Source organism: Dermatophagoides farinae, chromosome 2 (genome assembly GCF_024713945.1).
Source record: "Dermatophagoides farinae isolate YC_2012a chromosome 2, ASM2471394v1, whole genome shotgun sequence".
NCBI classification, from domain to species: Eukaryota; Metazoa; Arthropoda; class Arachnida; order Sarcoptiformes; family Pyroglyphidae; genus Dermatophagoides; species Dermatophagoides farinae.
This window is the reverse complement of record NC_134678.1, coordinates 3,574,609-3,593,691: the sequence shown is the minus strand read 5'-3', so window position 1 is coordinate 3,593,691 and position 19,083 is coordinate 3,574,609. Positions and strand designations below refer to the sequence as shown.

At 31.9% G+C, this 19,083-nt stretch overlaps 5 protein-coding genes and 2 long non-coding RNA genes across 10 annotated transcripts; 4 read left to right on the top strand and 3 right to left on the bottom strand.

The window, feature by feature from the left end:
• Positions 1–463: 463 nt before the first annotated feature.
• LOC124499342 (uncharacterized) lies at positions 464–1,229 on the top strand. 2 transcript variants are annotated; one of them, XR_006959542.2, is made up of 4 exons: positions 464–580; positions 664–803; positions 858–981; positions 1,045–1,229. It is a non-coding gene; the product is annotated as an uncharacterized LOC124499342 (long non-coding RNA). The 2 variants fall into 2 exon arrangements; XR_012832535.1 differs by lacking the exon at positions 464–580 and having other exon boundaries at positions 608–803; positions 1,045–1,225.
• A 504-nt stretch (positions 1,230–1,733) lies between these two features.
• LOC142597328 (uncharacterized) lies at positions 1,734–3,486 on the top strand. 2 transcript variants are annotated; one of them, XR_012832074.1, is made up of 5 exons: positions 1,734–2,638; positions 2,772–3,037; positions 3,093–3,130; positions 3,192–3,247; positions 3,315–3,486. It is a non-coding gene; the product is annotated as an uncharacterized LOC142597328 (long non-coding RNA). The 2 variants fall into 2 exon arrangements; XR_012832073.1 differs by having other exon boundaries at positions 1,734–3,037.
• A 269-nt stretch (positions 3,487–3,755) lies between these two features.
• Positions 3,756–6,382, top strand: LOC124499335 (uncharacterized). Its single transcript, XM_047063229.2, has 6 exons — positions 3,756–3,856; positions 4,058–4,090; positions 4,304–4,366; positions 4,568–4,619; positions 4,827–4,856; positions 5,084–6,382. The coding sequence occupies exon 6, from the start codon at positions 5,095–5,097 to the stop codon at positions 6,283–6,285; it is 1,191 nt and encodes a 396-aa protein (XP_046919185.1). The 5' UTR covers positions 3,756–3,856; positions 4,058–4,090; positions 4,304–4,366; positions 4,568–4,619; positions 4,827–4,856; positions 5,084–5,094; the 3' UTR covers positions 6,286–6,382.
• On the bottom strand, positions 6,305–7,130 carry mRpL54 (mitochondrial ribosomal protein L54). The gene is made up of 2 exons (XM_075736132.1): positions 6,695–7,130; positions 6,305–6,651 (listed from the first exon to the last, which is right to left on the bottom strand). The coding sequence occupies exons 1-2, from the start codon at positions 7,028–7,030 to the stop codon at positions 6,367–6,369; spliced, it is 621 nt and encodes a 206-aa protein (XP_075592247.1). The 5' UTR covers positions 7,031–7,130; the 3' UTR covers positions 6,305–6,366.
• Tasp1 (Taspase 1) lies at positions 7,084–8,465 on the top strand. 2 transcript variants are annotated; one of them, XM_075736131.1, is made up of 5 exons: positions 7,084–7,205; positions 7,259–7,326; positions 7,384–7,726; positions 7,831–8,154; positions 8,217–8,465. In XM_075736131.1, exons 1-5 carry the CDS (start codon positions 7,181–7,183, stop codon positions 8,450–8,452), a joined length of 996 nt encoding a protein of 331 aa, XP_075592246.1. In that variant the 5' UTR covers positions 7,084–7,180; the 3' UTR covers positions 8,453–8,465. The 2 variants fall into 2 exon arrangements, with proteins under 2 accessions (XP_075592246.1, XP_046919186.1); XM_047063230.2 differs by having other exon boundaries at positions 7,786–8,154.
• Positions 8,441–18,963, bottom strand: LOC124499337 (uncharacterized). The gene is made up of 7 exons (XM_047063231.2): positions 18,616–18,963; positions 17,934–18,536; positions 17,539–17,880; positions 9,455–9,585; positions 9,340–9,403; positions 9,230–9,277; positions 8,441–9,159 (listed from the first exon to the last, which is right to left on the bottom strand). Exons 1-7 carry the CDS (start codon positions 18,838–18,840, stop codon positions 8,449–8,451), a joined length of 2,124 nt encoding a protein of 707 aa, XP_046919187.2. The 5' UTR covers positions 18,841–18,963; the 3' UTR covers positions 8,441–8,448.
• On the bottom strand, positions 10,559–16,891 carry Gp210 (nucleoporin 210). Its single transcript, XM_047063224.2, has 3 exons — positions 14,616–16,891; positions 10,929–14,555; positions 10,559–10,873 (listed from the first exon to the last, which is right to left on the bottom strand). The coding sequence occupies exons 1-3, from the start codon at positions 16,687–16,689 to the stop codon at positions 10,677–10,679; spliced, it is 5,898 nt and encodes a 1,965-aa protein (XP_046919180.2). The 5' UTR covers positions 16,690–16,891; the 3' UTR covers positions 10,559–10,676.
• Positions 18,964–19,083: the final 120 nt, after the last annotated feature.

Genomic DNA, 19,083 nt, shown 5'->3' with positions numbered 1-19,083 from the left:
CTTCCACAGGCACATTATTTTTTGCGAAAATATCCAACAATCTTTGGCGTCTATCTTCCATATTTTCATTTGATTCAATTCCATGAGAATTTGTATTTTCTATCTGGAAAAATTCATCGCAAAATTTTCGAAAATCATTGTCAAAAATCTCATCGCAATCAGCTATTTGTTTTATTGATTTTATTGAATGATGAAATATCATTTGAATTTGATTGTTTTCATTATTGTAGATCAAGATGGTCAAAGTGACAGGATCAACATTGATTAGGAAACCTTTATATCGGTGTCTACCAATTTCAATTTCAACTTTGTTATTTATTAATTTAAATAAAGAATGTCGAATTTTGTTAAGAATATACATATTTTTTCGATAACATAACAACACAGAGAGGAAAGTGAGCAGGGTAAACTGCAAGATTGAGTGCTAAAAAGCCTCCATATTTGCAGTTTACTATCCATGCTCACAGGCTACGCTTCTTATTATGAGGTTACGCTGCTTATTTACAATGTAAACTGCATACTTGCAGGTTATTTAGCAGGCTAAACTGCAAAGTTACATATTAACCTCCATGAAAGAATGGTAAACACGCTTTCTTATTGAAGGTTAACCTCCGATTTTGAATTTCATTCAGTTTTTTCGATATTATTCTTCATTTTTTTCAGGCTTTTAGTCAAAACTCTGAAGATGTAAAATTATCATCACGAAATTCAAAGGCATGTTTTGAACTTGGTCTTTTTTGAACGTTTTGATTCAATGATGCTACTTTTCAGGACAGAGATGAACACAACATTCTGGATGAATGGTAAATGATTGAATTTTCATCAACTCATATTCTAATTACCATTCCTTTTGTTAGACATTAACAAGTGCACGATCGCCTAATGATCAATCAGTCAAAGTCAATCTGGCCATCTCAACTTTTCGTCATCATCATCATTTACGAGAATATGGATAACCGAGTAAAGACCCTTGAAATAAATGTAAATTATTCAATTTTTATCAATTATTTATCAATTTTTACTAATTATCTTTCCCATTCACAGGCATCCATTGGATTATCCAAATTCTCTGGCTTCATTTTATAATTTATCTCAAAAATTCGACCGTTTCATCAATTTGTGGCTTTTAATTTGAATTTGAATTTGTATTTTTTATTTTATCTTATAATAATTTTTTAATTTCTGGATTTATTCAGAAAATCAATAAAACAAAAAAATCTGGATACTATCGATGTCATGATAGTCACGTGATTTGTTGAAACTAAAAACAATCGAAAAAAATCGGGATACTATCGAATAAATCGTTCACCACCCGATTTTTGCTACATTGTTCATTTCTATGCTTCCAACATTGTTACTTTGGCTGTACAAATTTTCTCTCATTTTTTTCGTAACTATTTTCTATGCTTCTTCTTCAGTCCTCACTTCTGAGAGTGTTTACAGTATTTACAATATTTACAGTAAAACAACGCTTAAAGCGGGGTTACGTTCCAAAAATATTGAGCGTAAAGCGAAACAACAGCGCAAAGTGGGGTTATTTTTGCATAATTTACATAATGCATTTTTACTCTTCATATACAATGTAACAATGTATTGCAATGTAATGTAATTGCACAGCGTTATATCGAAACAGCGCTAATCGGGACAGCGTTAAGCGAAGTATTTCTGTAATATCGTAAAATATGATTGTTATATACGACCATAATTACGTTCTATATTATGGGGGAGGATAATGGTCTGGGGGAAAATTACCCCATCATTTATAAATTTGCCTCCCCCATTTACACACATTAACACATATACACGCATATACACATTCGACGTCGGTTCAAATCCCATCGCGGCCGCCTGGGTTAATATAAAAAATAGTCAGTGTTGGGGGTGGATAGTGGTTTGCGCATAATCACTTATAAATTTGCCTCTCCCTCGCTTATAAAACCTATTTGTTGGGGAGGATAGTGATTCGGAGCGCATTGTCCAATCACTTATAAATTTGCCCCCCAATTATTCATATACACATTTACACTTGCGCATAATGTAATTTAAAAAATAGTCAGTGTTGGGGGTGGATAGTGGTTTGCGCAAAATCACTTATAAATTTGCCTCCCCCTCGCTTATAAAACCTATTTGTTGGGGAGGATAGTGATTCGGAGCGCATTGTCCAATCACTTATAAATTTGCCCCCCAATTATTCATATACACATTTACACTTGCGCATAAATGTAATTTAAAAAATAGTCAGTGTTGGGGGTGGATAGTGGACAATCACTTATAAATTGGCCTCCCCCTTGCTTATAAAATCTATTTGTTGGGGAGGATAGTGATTCGGAGCGCATTGTCCAATCACTTATAAAGTTGCCCCCCAATTATTTATTAAACAAATTAATCTCGAGTATCAAAATATGACTTTATTGATCGAACGACAAAAACGAATTTAAAATTACAACTATCATTTAAATCACACAACACTTCATGTGTTGACTTTTTCTACTCGCTGTCTTTGTGCAAAAATGCTCGTTTTTTCTCAAGTTTCGTCACTCGTCTTGTTCATTTTTGATGAAATGATCATGAAATTCTCAATTTTATCGGGTTATAATGATTATTTGGTACTCATCACAAATGTTAACCAATATTTCGGGTTTGTCTCATTTTATGATATTTCACTAACTTTCAATTTCTAGTTTTACTGATTTCTCATTGACATGAGAAAAATCCATAGCTATTTGGTAAGTTTGGATATTGTATACTTGATAACGCTTTGTTTTTTCCAGATTTATTTCTGAAATTCGATTTTTCATCATGTTTGTTATTGATTTGGCGGTTTCTGTCTTCAGTGGCATCAGATTCAAGAAATGCTCGGTAATGTTCAACTTTAAGTTAGGAATAGGATAGGATAGGCTAGGTTTAGGAACATGATCTGAGCTTTTTCCTATTGGATTTGATGCTAGTTGAAGTTTTGAAACCAATGAAGCAATTGACAAACATGATTAATTTTCGAAGATTCACGAAATGAAACACATAGTTGAAACTGATAATGGTAAGCAAATGAATGAATTGATTGAACGAAAAAACTAATATTTATTTTTATTTAGGATCACCGGCGAACATTTTGGAAATTGAATTGATCATGGTATGTAAATTGCTCAATTGATTACCCAAACTAACAACTAATTTCTTGACTCGTTTTCTAGATTCATTTTGGAAAAGGAAAACTGAATGCCCATTACGATAGATTTTTATTTACATGGTATGTGATTCTTGATGGAAATGATTGAAATAACTAACGAATTTCTTAATTTAAAATCGACAACTAGTCTTGGATCATAATGATTGGATTGGCGGACATATGCTCATGGTCATTGGTTAATTTATAAATGGATCACTATGGACAAGACAAAAATTGGATCATGTTTAATTTGGTTTTTTAATTATTGTCATTGCTTTATTAATTTAATATTAATTTTGAATAAAATTTTTTAATCCTAATATGGGGGTAAAATTAATGAAGTAAATGGGGGGCAAATGAATTTAAATTTGGAGGGTAAACTGCAGGGTTTCAAAAAATTCAAATTTGGAGGGTATATATGGTGAAGCGTTCATATACAATGTTACATAAGCTGCAAGTTTGCAGGGTAAACTGCAAATTTGCATTTTTGTTAACACTTGCAGGGTACACCGCAGACTTTTGGCTCTGTGAAAGGATTGTTTTATAAATTCTAGATTCACAATCCAGGTTGATACATGTTAAAATAGTTATGCATACGCAAATAAACATGCTGGATTCATTTGATCATTTTGCTCGCATAAAATGCTCGTGAACATGAATCGTTTCATTTCCTTTTCTATACTTGTCAGAGTAAGTTGTGTGGAAAATTTTTTTTGTTGTTGTATTTGATGATGATTTTTTGGCTAGAGTAATGATTATCATTTCAAATGATTATTCTTCAAAATTAATTGTCCCATTCTATACTGAAATTATTAATATTTTTTTAGTTATTGTTTGTTTTCTGAAAATCTTTTTCATAATTTTTTTTTAATTTTATTCTCGCATAAATAGATGTAACTTGTATTCATCAGGAACCAAATAAAAGTGAGTTTTGTTTGTTTTATCTTTTAGATAATCATTTTTTTCTTTTATCGATAATGATGTCATTATTTTTAAAAAAATTTCTGACACCTATTATGAGATTATATCCATGATATCAGATTTTTATTACTGATTAAAAATAATATACTATTATGAAAAAAAGTATTCTGGAAAACAAACTGATTTTATTTCGTTTTCTTTTTTTTTGTCAAATAGCCCGGTTCCAGTAATATACAACCATGTCTATGATTATTAAAAAATATGATCATTTATGATTGGGTAAGTTATTTTATCTTTAATCAAAAAAAAAAAAAAAAAAAATAGAACTTGAAATGATGACCAACTTAGGACACCTTCCAAGTAAAATTATGCGGAATAATAATTGTATTCAACTGAAATTTGATTCAGTAATCAATTATCACACAATTTACAATATTACTTGTTTTAGTAAATTTGATTCTATTTTTTTTCAACTCATAGGTATCCAATTATCATTCGTTGAACAACATCGATTGTTGGCTCGAGTATCCAAGTAAGTGATACTATTAAAAGCATTCATTAATATTACTCTAAAATTTGGAGTCTAAATGATGACTAACTTAGGACACCTTCCAAGTAAATCGTGCGGAATAAAACTCTAATTTTTTCACTGAAATATTTTTTATAATTTTATATATTTAATATTCAGATTCAATTCTATTTTTAATTCATATTTTTTTCTTGTTTTTATCATTTGTAGATCATCATTTGTGACAATATGTTTATATAGGTATGTATTTTTTTCTCTATTATTTTATATATCACAATAAAAATGATGAGTCTTGATACGCTATTCAAATATATGCATGATTTATGAATTATTGATCATGCATCAATGTCGAAATTCTTGCCCTCTCTGATTCACGAGTTTCTATTCTATTCTATTTTTTTTTTAATTTTATAATTGCATTGTTTAAAAAAAATTTATTCATTGGTCAATTTTTTCTTAAATAATAGCCAATAAAATTATGGATAATGACTCATTTCAACATCAAAACTATTTCGAAAATTTACCAAACATTCCAACTTATACATCGATTATTTCATCATATCCTTCTGTGAACCATCGAAATCATTATTCGAACAATAAAAATGTAAATATTCAACAAACTCCTGTACAGCTGCAATCGAATGAACAATCAATGATAAATGATGGAACAGAAAAAATTGCATTGGAAGAAGCAAAAAATTATCTGATACAATTGAAACAATTATTTCAAAACTATGAAGGTAGTCCACTTTCGGCGTTGGATGAATGTTTGAATTTTATTGGACAAAAATTGAATGAAAGCAAAGATAAGAAAAAACGAATTCGTAATGAACAAAAATATTTAGCCAATATCAACAAATTGAAACGAAATAGTGGTCAAGAATATGTAACCCGAAAATCTGTGGTGGTTGCATCGAAAGAAATTATAATCAGGCCATGTTGCTCAAAAAATTGTCAAGATAAAATCAGTTTGGAAACCCGAGAACAGATTTTCAAAGATTTTTGGAAAATGGCCAATTTTAGTAAACAAAATTTTTACTTGAAGGCTGTGGTTAGATCAAAGACACCAAAACGACGACGTTCGAATACTGAAAAAAGACAAGTTTATTATCAGTATTTTCTTACATACTTAAACAAAAGTGTTTTGGTGTGTAAACGATTCTTCCTGGACACATTTAATATATCGGAAGGGAGATTGGCCCGTGCACTCAAACAATCCATACCTGGTGCCGATTTCCGTGGACGATCAGCTAATTCTAGTCGAAAAACACCGGAAACAAAATTGGCTGCTGTACGTGAACATATAATTTGTTATATTGATTATATTAAACATTATGAACGTACCGTCAGGGAAAATAGTCACGTTAGCAAGAATAATTGTCCCATAATCAATGTACAACGTATGTATAAACTTTACACAAGAAAATGTGAAGACGAAAGTGTTGAAGTTGTCGGCATAAGTGTTTATCGAAATACAGTCAAAAATGATTTTATTATGGAACAAAAGGAAATGATTCCTAGTGATGATTATTGTACAATCTGTGATTCACTCAAATCGAAAATCTTGTCCAGTCACAATGATGATGATAGGAATAGAAATGAATCTGAACTCAATTCACATCTAATACGTGCGGGGACTATTCAGAAATATGTTGAAAATTTTGTTTAACTTGAAATCAAAATGTTCATTATTTTTTTAAATAATAAAACTATTTATTAATTTTTATTTGATTTAGATATGACAAATAAATTATTTTCCAAAATGACCGGCTCTTATGATTTTCTTCGTATATTTTGAAGCAATTGATGCTTTATTCAGATTGATATTATCGATACCTGGATAGAATTTCTTTTCAGGTTCATCTGGTATATAATATCGATCTTTTAGATGCATATTCCAGATATCATCTCGCTCATGATGTTCGACCATATCATAACCTGCAGTAAAATGATATTTAGCCAATGCACGGAATCTACGACGATATTTCAATTCCATTTTCTCTACATCGATGGGATTCAGATTCATATGTCTTTTCTTTATTTAAAAAACAATTTTGATGAGCAAATCAAATTAAAACCATCTTCAAAAAATTACTTACATTGGTAATACTTCGAAGTTTCCATTCACGTTGTTGACCAACAATTTCAGCCTTTTCCCAATATTCTTTAGTGTTTGGATCCAATTCATGGAGTCTGGGGGGCTTAAGTGGTAAATTCCATAACCAATCTGGATAATTATCATCATCTTTCAATTTTATTTCTTCACAATTTTTATAATAATTGGCACCACAACAAAAATTCATCAATTTTTTCGGATCGGTCTCAACTGGTAAACGGAACCGTTTTTTGCCCACAGCTTGTCCAGAAATTTTCGGGACAGTGGAAAAAGTTCTGATAATGCTGATCGAAAGCATCGATAATGGAATAATTACAACGAAAACTTTTTATAATTGTTTTGATCAAAAATTTTTCACAACATAAAACACGCTTCAGCTATCGATTGTCATGTTTTGGGCAAATATCGATACATCGAAAATTCATATTTGATTTTTACATATCGAAAAATGGTTTTTGTGGCTGTTCATACTGGTATTTTTATTATTTCGTTTTTTTATTCTTAATAAACATTTTTTTTTGTCCAGGTGCCGGATTTTATCAATCGGGGAAACGTAAAAAATTTCTAGAAGTCTGTTCACAAGCTTGCGAAACTGTAAGTTTTCGACAAAATTCAGATTAAACTTGTTCTAATGATTATTCTTTCACAAAGGCAATCAAAGGTTGGAAAAATAATTCCACTGCAATTGATGGCGTTGTTGAAGCGATAGCGTATCTTGAAGATCAAATGATAACAAATGCCGGATTCGGATCTAATCTCAATTCAGCTGGTTATGTTGAGTGCGATGCTTCTTTGATGGATGGAAGAGATCTTCTATTTGGTTCGGTTGGCGCAGTCCAATCAATACAAAATCCGATAAAAGTTGCTCGTCTAATTCTGGATAATCAAAGATTAAAGCCTCCTTTAGGCTTGATAGCACCAAATTTTCTTGCTGGGGAAGGAGCAAAAAAATTCGCCGTTTCTCATGGTTTAGAAGATTATGAACTGATTTCTGGTATGATTTTTTTGAATTATACTGAAACGTCAACCTCTAATTCTATTAATATATGAAAGGAAAATCCCTAAATATTTTTAATAAATATAAACGTCAACTTGAAGAATGCGAAACAGCATCGATAGATGACAAGCATAAAAAATATGATACAGTTGGTGCTGTTTGCATCGATGACAATGGTTGTCTAGCATGTGGCGTATCTAGTGGTGGATTAATTCTTAAAAAAGAAGGTCGCATAGGACAAGCATCAATTCTGGGTTCAGGATGTTGGTCAGAAGGCAATGTAGCTGTGACTACTAGTGGAATAGGTGAATATCTAATTAGAACTTCATTTGCTCGAAAAACGGTGGAAAACTTGAATGGAAAAAATGATGACACACAAAATATAGTTGAAAAATTGGTTCAAGTTTTCAATGATAATTTTTTCGGTAATATTTTTTAAATTTTTTGGGTTTTCATTTATTCAATGAGAAATATTTTATCACACCAGAATCTCCATTAATGAAAAATGTACCACGCGAAGATCATTTGGCTGGAATCCTAGGATTATCAACTGATACAGATAACATTGAAATGTTTTGGGGGCATAGTACCAAATCAATGTGTATAGGTTATATGGATTCCACATTCACATCTGGAAAATCATTCATATCTGATTTAGATTGTTCAGTTAAGCCAGGTTCTTCAATTATTGTACAATCAAAATTATTTCTAAATAAACATTAATTTTTATCAAAAATTTCTTTGTTTTTGAACAATTTATCTAAATTAGGTATATCTTTAATTGAAACTGTTGCACTGCCACGTTTGGCCGGTTTTGGCTGTGAAGGATGTGGCTTCCATCCGATGAAATAGAATATTTGAAAAGTGGCTGGTATACATGAATTTATATCATCATCTGGTTTGAATGTTTTATGTTTTTCACTTGATATTCCATAAAGATGTTGATATATGGAAGCTGCGGCCAACAACGAATCTCTATTCAAATGTGTCTTTGCTAGAATGGCAGCATTATTTTCTGCCATTCCTTTCAAATCGTACATTAATTCGAACATGGTTGGGTAATGTACAACTATCTCATCAGTATCAATTGTTAACATCGTATATCCCGATCTATTCAATAACGAGCCGATATCTTGTGCGGTGATTAGCGGTGATATGTGCAATCCGAAACCACCTTCTCGTTCGATTTCAGCCATTTGCAATGAACATCTAAGTTCAAATAATGTTTGTCCACCAAACATTGATCCTATGAATATACCATCTTGTTTAAGCGAATGAAAGACGTTTGAAAAAAGTCTTGGCAAATCATTTATCCAATGAAGATCTAGACTAGAGATGATCATATCCACACTGTTTTCCTGTAGTATAAAATCTTCTTCGTTGATGAATAATTTTTGTATCTCAATATCATTTCGATTTTTGATTAATTCCTTGTAAAATGAAAAAATGAAAATTACAATTAAGTAAAATACAAGTTTCAAACACATTAATTTAAATTACCAATGATTTGTAAGACGAAGAGCAATGTAAAATACAATCAACAGTTTCCTATTTAAAAAACAAAGATAAATTAAGAATTGGTTTTAATAAAAACGGAATTTTCTTCTCACCCTGGTCAGATGTGAACCAAGAAGACCTTTGTAAGTGCCAAGATCGACAATGAATGAGAATCGCCTAAAATCATGCTATGAGATGAAAATATTTTCGCTTAAAAATAATATTTACCTTTTGATATCAAATATCCTGTCGGCAACTCGAAAAGCTATCTCATCTTTCAAATAATTATAAAGTTCAAAATCTGGACTGGAAAATGATCGATCACGTTGTAATCGTTTAATTTTTTCACTAAATATATTAACATTTGTGGAAAAAAATCGTTTATCACGAACTTTTATTGATGAACAAAAATGTTTCCACATAATCGAGGTATTAGGTAATTTTGTTATTTATGATGATTTTAACACCAAAAACAGAATCAAATCCAAAAACTTTCACATCTCAATATATCGATTGTATCGTATTCTTTTTTTTCATTAATTCTTAATCATAAATCATTTAACATAATCATAATAAATCTTAATCATAATTTTTAAAGAATATTATCATCATTATGTGTTCGTAAAATGATTTTATTTTTAAAAGAATATAATTTTAGCTTTAAATACAAAATAGAATTTACAAAGGTGAGAAAAAATCATGATTTATAGTATCGCGAAAAATACTTTTTAGCGATTTCGGGCATATCACAATCTTTTTCATCGCGTAAACCATAAATAGCGCATCCACCTTCAACTTTTTTACGAAACAGATAACGAATGTCTTGCGAATCTTCTTTTTCAATACGAATTGTATCAATAAATTCGGAATTGTAATCAGATTCAGAAATTTTACAATTATATTCAGATGTAGATGGCAATAGTTGACAGTCTTGAAGACATTCATCAATATTAGAATATGAATCCAAAATTTTAGAAAACTTTTTCTTGTTCTCGATATAATTTTTTATTAGAGTATTATTTCTTCCCAAGTCTGTTCCGTTAATATATATTCGTGATCCATCATCCATAAGAGCGACATATTGAATGGACATTCCATGCATTCGTTCACCGCAAATCATAATAATATCTTTCAATTTGTATTTGTGATTATCGGTCATTTTGAGGTGAAATAAAATTGACAAGTATTCGAAAGTATTATCAATAAGAATCACGATTATTACTCAATTTTGGAAATATTTAGAATCAAATGTTGATGTTTGGATGCCTTGAAAATCATTTAAACCTACTTGGTTTACTGTGGTTAAAATAGTAGCTAATTCAAATCGAAAAATTGTGAGAATATGGCTTTTATTTGTTTTTGTGATGATGATGAGTGATTCTTTAAATGCATATAACACAGAATAGAAAAAAATAAGCAAAAATCACATTAAATTATGTGAACAAAGAGGTCAGGTAATAATTGATCGTGTAGAGTACAAGGGTCGACCAACTCTTGGAGATGAAGGTGAAGAGGACCTGGATCGGTTTTGTTCATTTGATGACATATTTCCCGGGGTAGAATGAATAGCAGCGAAAGGAGTTTGTTGTGTCCCAAACATCGAGAATGATTGTCCAGATGTTGTCGGTGTACGATTATAATCTATGACTAAAAAAATTTGATTAATTTATAATGGAAAAAAAATTTTATTTAAAAAAGTTACCTCTTTTTGGAGATGTTTGTAGAATAGGTGATGATGAATCAACATAAATGATTTGTTGTTGTCGATCAAGAACAAATTTTTTTCCAATGACATAGATGGAAAAGGCTAAAATGATGGTTATGATTAACAATGAAATCGTATAGAATGATTCTAATGCCGTATTCGAACCGATGAGTAATTGTCCGGGCAGATTAGTTACACCGAAAAGTGATCTATCAAATAATTTAAGTTGTATGGGAATTTTTTCCGTTTGATTAACTAATAATGATTGAAGTATTATATGAAGATTAGAAACATCATTGGAAAAAATATCAATATTTCTTAGAGAGACAATCACGCGCATCGAATTGGAAAAAGATTGATCATGTTCGTAGATCATTTGCTTTTGTATAGATATAATATCTTCGTTTGAAGATTTTATGACCATTTCTTCCAGAACATCAATAACAGAATGAACAATAAAACGTACTTCACGGGATTCAGAAGTTAATAAAATTTGTTTTAGATTAGTTCGAAATTCTGGCCAAAATGGAAATTGTACTTGATGAAATAAACCAAATGAATTGAAAAATTGCTGCTGTTCATTAGAATGATCAGATGATATGATTGTGTCGGCTAATGTTGTAATTACAATAGTCACAGTTACATTTCGATTTTTCCATAATGCTAATGAATCTAGATCTAAATTCTTTTTGGGCGTTAATATACATGACCAACCATTTTGTTGTGGATTATATTGAACTTTTGCATTCCAAAGAGAATCGGAAATTCCATCCGAAAATGAAACATCACATGCAAAAGGTACAAGATGTTCAACATCAGCAAACGCTTTTGCATCTAATCCGGGACAACTATTCGTTTGTTTGGATGATAAACCTGGGACATTGATAGGAACAATATGTTTTGAAGTCGTACTGAGGCCATTGATGACATCCGTATTTAATATAACTCGTTTGATTGCTAAAACTTGAAATGGTTTATAAGTTGAAACCCGAGTTAAAGAATGGTTAAAAACAATGCTGCCTTTGCCAGGACTGAGTGCCAACAATGCTCCAACTTTTGGATTTATCCAACCGATAGGTATTAACGAATCTTGTTGATCTAAATGCCAAAAACCTTGCTGCTGCTGATGGTCTTCGATTTTGGTTCGCATACAGACTACATCGCCAACTTGTAATGTGATTGAAGAATCGTCTGTGGGCACTTCATTAATTGATGTTATGGCCCAATCGACAACAATTTTATAATATTGTCCAACTTGGTTAATATCATCCCAAATTTTCAATATGACTGAACCAGGTTTAAGTGAACGAATTCTAAATGATTGTGTAGATTCATCTGGAGACTCTATAACTGTAATAATATCATTTCGAGACATCATCCATTTGAGATTAGATTTCACTGAATCAAATCTTCGTCCTAATTGATTGTGAAAGTGAATGACCATTGAAATTTCTGATCCTATTGGAAATGAGGCCAAATTAATCAACGGTGTGGACATGTGTTCTGGATATTGTACAGGATCCAATTCAATCGAGAGATATCGAACTTTATCAACATGGATAATTTGATTAAAGTGATCCATAATGCCTGTTCGATATAAATCTCGCTCAATCACCAACGAACTGAATTCTAATTGATCACCAGCTTGTAGCATCAAATTACCAGTTTTGTTGGTCAATTTAATGTGCGAAGATTCATTCCATATGCGATATCTTACATCATCCATTGAATTTTGATGTAATAAGAGTTCAGATTGAGGAGACATGAGTAATGCACGTCCAGTTAATTGTTTTGGATGATCTCGTATATTTGTAAATGAATCCATGGGTGATGATACCGATAAAACATAATTAGGATATACTTGAATCTGGATCGAATTGGTCAATGGTTGATTGCGATATAGTTGTTCGAAAAGAGGATCCCGAGATGCAGATGTAACCTCGACCACAACTTTTAGCATGACTGTTCCTATTGAATGTGCACTAAAACGTACAGCTATTTCATCGGAAACTTGTCGATCGTAAATACCAACTTTTTGGAATGAGTTTTCCAGCGTTCCAATTTTGTCATTTGAAAGTGACCAACTTATTTTAATTGATGGTCGAGCATGACCAAACATGAATGGGGTTTCATTTTCTCCCGAACTTCCAATCAAATAAACCGGAATTGAAGCGCCGACAAAAACTTGATTAATTGGAGTCCAGATCTGGATTTTTTTCAATGGAGTTACATAAATTTCTGCTTGAGCACGAGAATATTCATAATTATCAATACTAGTTACACGAGCAATTAAACGTGTTTTGCCATTTTTTAGCGCTTTTATCAAACCATTTGGACCATTGACTATAGGTGTGGTGATAGCTATGCTTGAATCTTCTAATTCAAATTCAACATTTCTTTGTGTTTGAGGTCCTCCGATAAATTGCGGTTGGAACACGTTGCCCACGATTAACGTAATATTAGTGGGTGTAATTCGAAGTGGGGAGAATATTTGCAATTCAATTTGTGCTGACAGTATCGAACGAATTTTTGGTGATTGTGTTTCTATCAACAATTTACACAAGCCTAATCGTTCTGCTCGTACTGCAAATGTCGATAAATAATCATCTTTTGGTTTCACGTCTTCAATTTTAAGTAAGTTATTCGAACTGGTAATGATCAAATCAAGGAATTTATGCAATGAAGAATGAAGGCGTTTTCCACGGTTATCGAGAACAAAAAATGTTCCTTGAATAGAATGGCCGAGTTCTATTTTATCTGCCATTTGTATTTTAATATCAATTGCTTCAACAACCGAATATGGCAGCATGAATGGCGGATAATTGAGGCAAAGATCGGTTATGATAATCATGCCATTACCAGTTTGAAGTGGTGTAACTATGAATTCGCGTTTGTCATCTTTAGCCAATTCTACTAGAACATTTTGTTTTTCCTGCCAGTCCAGTGAAAAGTGACCAGAACCTTTGACAATGTTCAATACTTTTTTATAATCTGAATGTTTCAATACAGTAATGCTTTCTTCTGTTACTGTCAATGGATCCAATATAATTAATTCTATTTCTCTTCTAATATCGAATTGATCCGGAAAACGTCTATGCTGATGATAACCGATGATACGACAACCAACTCGAATGGCTTTTATTGAATTAGTAAGACCGGAAAAAACTTGATATGATCTAGTCAAAATGGAAAAACCACGAGCGCCATTTACTTCTTCAAGGACACGATTGGCTTCTTCGAAAATTCCATTCGATAAATCTTTCGACCATTCAAAATATAGTGTTGAAAAGTTATAAAAAGCATTTCCTTGCCGATCTAAAACATGAACTTCTAATTCGTGTGAGCGATTTTTTTCCAATGAAAATTGCACATCTTGATGAGGACACGATGATTTCGTTTTCGGTTTGATAATCAATGTTTCGGGTAGTGAACATTTAATTCGAACCAAGGTTATTGTTGATGCTGGATTCAATAATGTTGGTGATACTATGTTTCCAACTTTGAATTCGATTTCTGTTTCTCCATACTGGTTACAATATGCACGAAATATATGAAGATCTTTATTAAAACGATAACGGTCACGAATTTCCATCAATTCTATAATCGAACTATTGATTGCAATAGCTTAAAATGAAATCATCATTATTAATTAAGATTTAGATGAATGAAATCTAGGTAATTTACCTTTGGTAAAATGTCCTTCGGGATACATGGACCATGGACGTGGTCCGCCTTCAAATGCTAAATCAATTCCGGCTCCAAGTGAGAGAATAGCGATTTGATCTTTTATCGGGTGAATCATTTTCAATGGTTTATAACATCCAATAATAGTATGTGTAGAGATTTTTCGATCTTCTAATCCCAAATGATTATAACTAATTGTTACACGAGAATTGCCCGATGCTATACATTCGAACAATAATGATCGACAAGAATTACGTCCAGTACCTGGCATAAATGTATCAGCATTGTAACGAATTCGATTCTTTTCCACAATGTCAACATCGAATTTGACTTGTGAACAATCATCAAAATAAAATTTTTTGCCATCTTTGATTGCAAGAACTGCGATAGGAAGTAAAACCTCTCCACCAATAGGCGCTTCAACAATCGATGGCAAAATTTCCAAAGCATCAATGGGAAGAACTTGAATCAGCATTTTGGAATTAAATATCAATGAATTATGAATATCATTACAAATTATCCAGACATCTCCTAGCACTCCTTTTCTATGAATTGTTGCTCGTGTAGATTTATGCGTTGAAAATTTTAAGATAGCTAATGTTTCGTTTGAAGATTGCCAATTATATCCGCTACCAGTGGCACCTAAAGCTTCAACGTTAACTGTATAGACTTTGGGCTGGGAGGAATCGTTCGAAGGTAACCATGGCAAATAGATTTCTTTAGGAGTCAATGTAATTGGTGGATGAATTGTAACATCTTGTTGATGAATTAATGGTTCAGATAGAAAAAAATTGCCTGCGCCACGGAAAAAGACTAGCAAATTGGCCGTGCCAATTTTTTGTCGGGTTCGAATTCGATAAAATGTTTTGTTCAACGAATTCTCTAGAATTTCAAAAAATTGATCATTCTCCATTTTCAATTCGAAATGAAAATTATCTGACGGATGGAGAAGATTATGAGAATTGTCGTATAAGGATAAGTGAAGTTGATATTCAAAATCGGTTACAAGTTGAAATCGATCACCTGGTTCAATCAACATTGAAATATAGCTCGGTGGCATAATATGAATATCTGTTCGGGTTCTGCTGTATAATACATCTTCGGGTGATGAGCCATTTGAAATCATATTTCGATCTTTTAAAACTAAAGTTGTATGGCCTTCGTTTAATGCTGTAAGTACGTTGGTCGATTCATCAAAGCTTGCAATATTCGAATCATAGACTTCTAAATAATATTGTTCATTAGGAAATTGTAATGATACACGAGGGCCTTGTTTGGAAATTTCAGCACTAAAATGAATAATAGCTCCGGGAACCATGAATATATCATTGGATGGCAGCAATAAAAGATTTGCAACAACATGGATATTGATTTCTGCTGGTTCCATTTTGATCATGGACTCATTATCACTGAGAGTGGCACGAATCTTGGCTGAACCAGTTTTCACACCTTCAACCAAAATCATAGAACTTTTCTTGCCGCGTGACTCCCAGTATTCAACAAAATCAGGCGATGCATAAGATGATGTAGACCAAGGACGATATCGTATAACATCCGATGGAGTTAAACACCAATCAAATGAAACTCCTCCGATAGATGTAAACATATCATTCTTTTCTGAATATGCAAATACTCTAATGGTTTCGGGTAGCTCACCATAGACGATTTCTTTTGTTGTCGTTTGAATAGTAATTCTTGAAATAGCATCCACTTCAACATCACAACGAATTTGTAGATTGGTTTTGAGATCATGAGCAGTAACCACTGTAGACTGACGTTTTGGTATTCTGGAAACTACGGTAACCAAGGCACGTTTTGAACAAGATGAAGTATCGGCTGGTGTGATTGAATCAAGAAGTAGTTTCACTGATGCAATATCAGGTCGTGAACTAGACCATTTATAACAAGCATTTTCATCGCCAAAAGTTTCCAATGTAAAATTCGTCGGAACTCCATCATTATAAGGAAGCAATATTCGTCGTTCATTTATTTTGTCGGTGGTACAGAAAATTTGAATAATTAAATAGAAGATGACCGCAAAACGAATCATGTTGTTCTTATTGATTGGTGGCATCGAATCAACGCATAATTATGATACGTTAATAGAATGATAAATCCGTTTGTCAATGAACAACGGTAGTGAAAGAAATTGTTTTTTGTTTTGTAAATTTATTATTCTAAATAAAAAAAAATTTCAGAACAAAATTTGTACAAAAAACCGGTCGAATTTGACATGAATAGCATGGATGAATTCATAAAAGCATGGCGACAACGGCCTCAATGTGCTTGGAATTTGCATCGATAACACATTCACCATATTCCGTAAACTTTATAAGATATATTGAAGCCAAAGCTTGTGCATGCTTTACGTACTGAAAACCGTTCATAGACAAAGTCATGTTAGAATGAAAAATTTGAAATTTTAATTTATTTTTTTACTATTTAAAGAATCATTATCATCAATCAGCCGGTTTTTGTTTATAAATCGGATCGCGTTCATAAGCTCGTCCGTATAAAGATAATGTTGATAATGGTCGATATAATTTTCCAACCGAATTGAAAGATAAACTACCGAAAACAAGTTCATGAATTTTTGTTGTTCCTTGAATTTTGCTTGAAACCGTCCATACATCATCCATAGGTATTAAACGATTCTGATATTCTAAGACGCTTGGATAAACAACAGTTTTTAAATCGAATGTTGCTGTCAATTTGACATGATAAAATAATGGTAACTGATTGGATGAATATTTTCCACATGTTTCATCAACATTCTCAATGCAATAAACGAGTGCACAGAATTCTTCTCCCCATTCGTAAGAAGGATTCGCTCGAGAACGATTGGAACCAATGAGAAAGTATTGTCCATCTAAAATTGAAAAAAAACTATTACTCAAAACAAAATGAAGCTTTTTTTCGAACCTTGATTTGATTGACTTAAATTTCCTTCGAACTTCAAATGACATTTTACCCCTTGATGTTCTAATTCGATTTCTTCTTGTCCTATATTCAGAGCTTTCATCATGACATTAGTATTATTCATCTGTTTGTATTTATAGGTTCCATTTGTTATAATTTCACGGCCTGCAACAGGTATTTCTATAATCTCATCTTTATATTTATTACATTTAGCTCTTGTTGTACTACGTGGATGAATTGGTAATCTACCAATTACCAAACGTTCAGCATCATCTTCAGTAAAATGAGCATTGAGAAATGTTCGTTCAGGTCCACCATTATAGATTCCACTTCCAAGTGAACCGGCCTAATCAAAAAATAAGAGATGATAACAATAAATGTGTTAGTGTGTTTATTTACTTGGAAAGGATGATGAATATTTGATGCCAATAGGCTAACATTATTGCCAAATGCCCAAGCCATTTGGAATTGTGATGCTGAAAGAAATGGTGCTTCATCCATCCAATGTGTTGGAAATATAATCGTATCTACATCATATTCAGTGGCCAAAATGTGTCCCGGTTTTTTATAGATAACATCGAAACATATTTGAAATCCAAATCGTCCTAACGAAGTATCTATGTAGATCAATTCATCATGTTGTGCAGGATCCAAAAACATTTCTCCATATGGTTGCATTTTATGATATTTAGCTACCAACTGGCCAACACGATCAAACAAAACGGCTGTATTATAGATGTAATAATTATCACGACATTCTGTTGTTATATTTCTAGTACACGGTTGCTTATCGAGTAGTTGGGCTACAAGAAAAATTTCGTACTTCATAGCAAGACAACTTAATCGTTTTAGAACAGAAACGGATGAATCATAAATTTGTTCAACATTTTCACATAAATGAGTCAATTCGTTTGGAATCTGAATAGAATATTCTAGAGCCATTTTTCGATCATGAATTCCAGTCATTAAGCCAGATTCAGCAAAAACAATCAAATCGACATCCTTTTTTAAAAGAAATTAAAGAAAATGAAGAAAATGTCAGAAAATCTTATGACAATTTTTAAAGATTATTATTAATTACGCGTTCTTTGGCCAATATAGTAGCATTGATAAAAATTCGAAAATTTTGATCAATATTTTCGTTGACATTTTTCCCGTAAAATGGACGATGATCCAAAATGGCAGCTGTGAAACAATTTGAATCGATTTGTGAATCAACACGTGTATAATATATCGCTACTATCGATAATGAAATAAGAATTGATATCACAGTAGCGGTTAATGTTATTTTCCAAATAGAATTCATTTTGAAAATCTATAAGTTTTACGATTAAAATAAATGAATGATTTTCATTTAATTTTTAATAATTAAAAAATTGTTAATTTAAGATTTTTTTATGACACAATACAAAGTGTAAAAAATTTCTTTTTTTTTTGTTGCAAATGATAATGATTTGTTGATAATTATTCTCATCATTGTTCATTAATGTTCTTTATGGAAACAGAAAACTTTTTTTTTATCTTTATGATAAGCTCGATTATGTATATC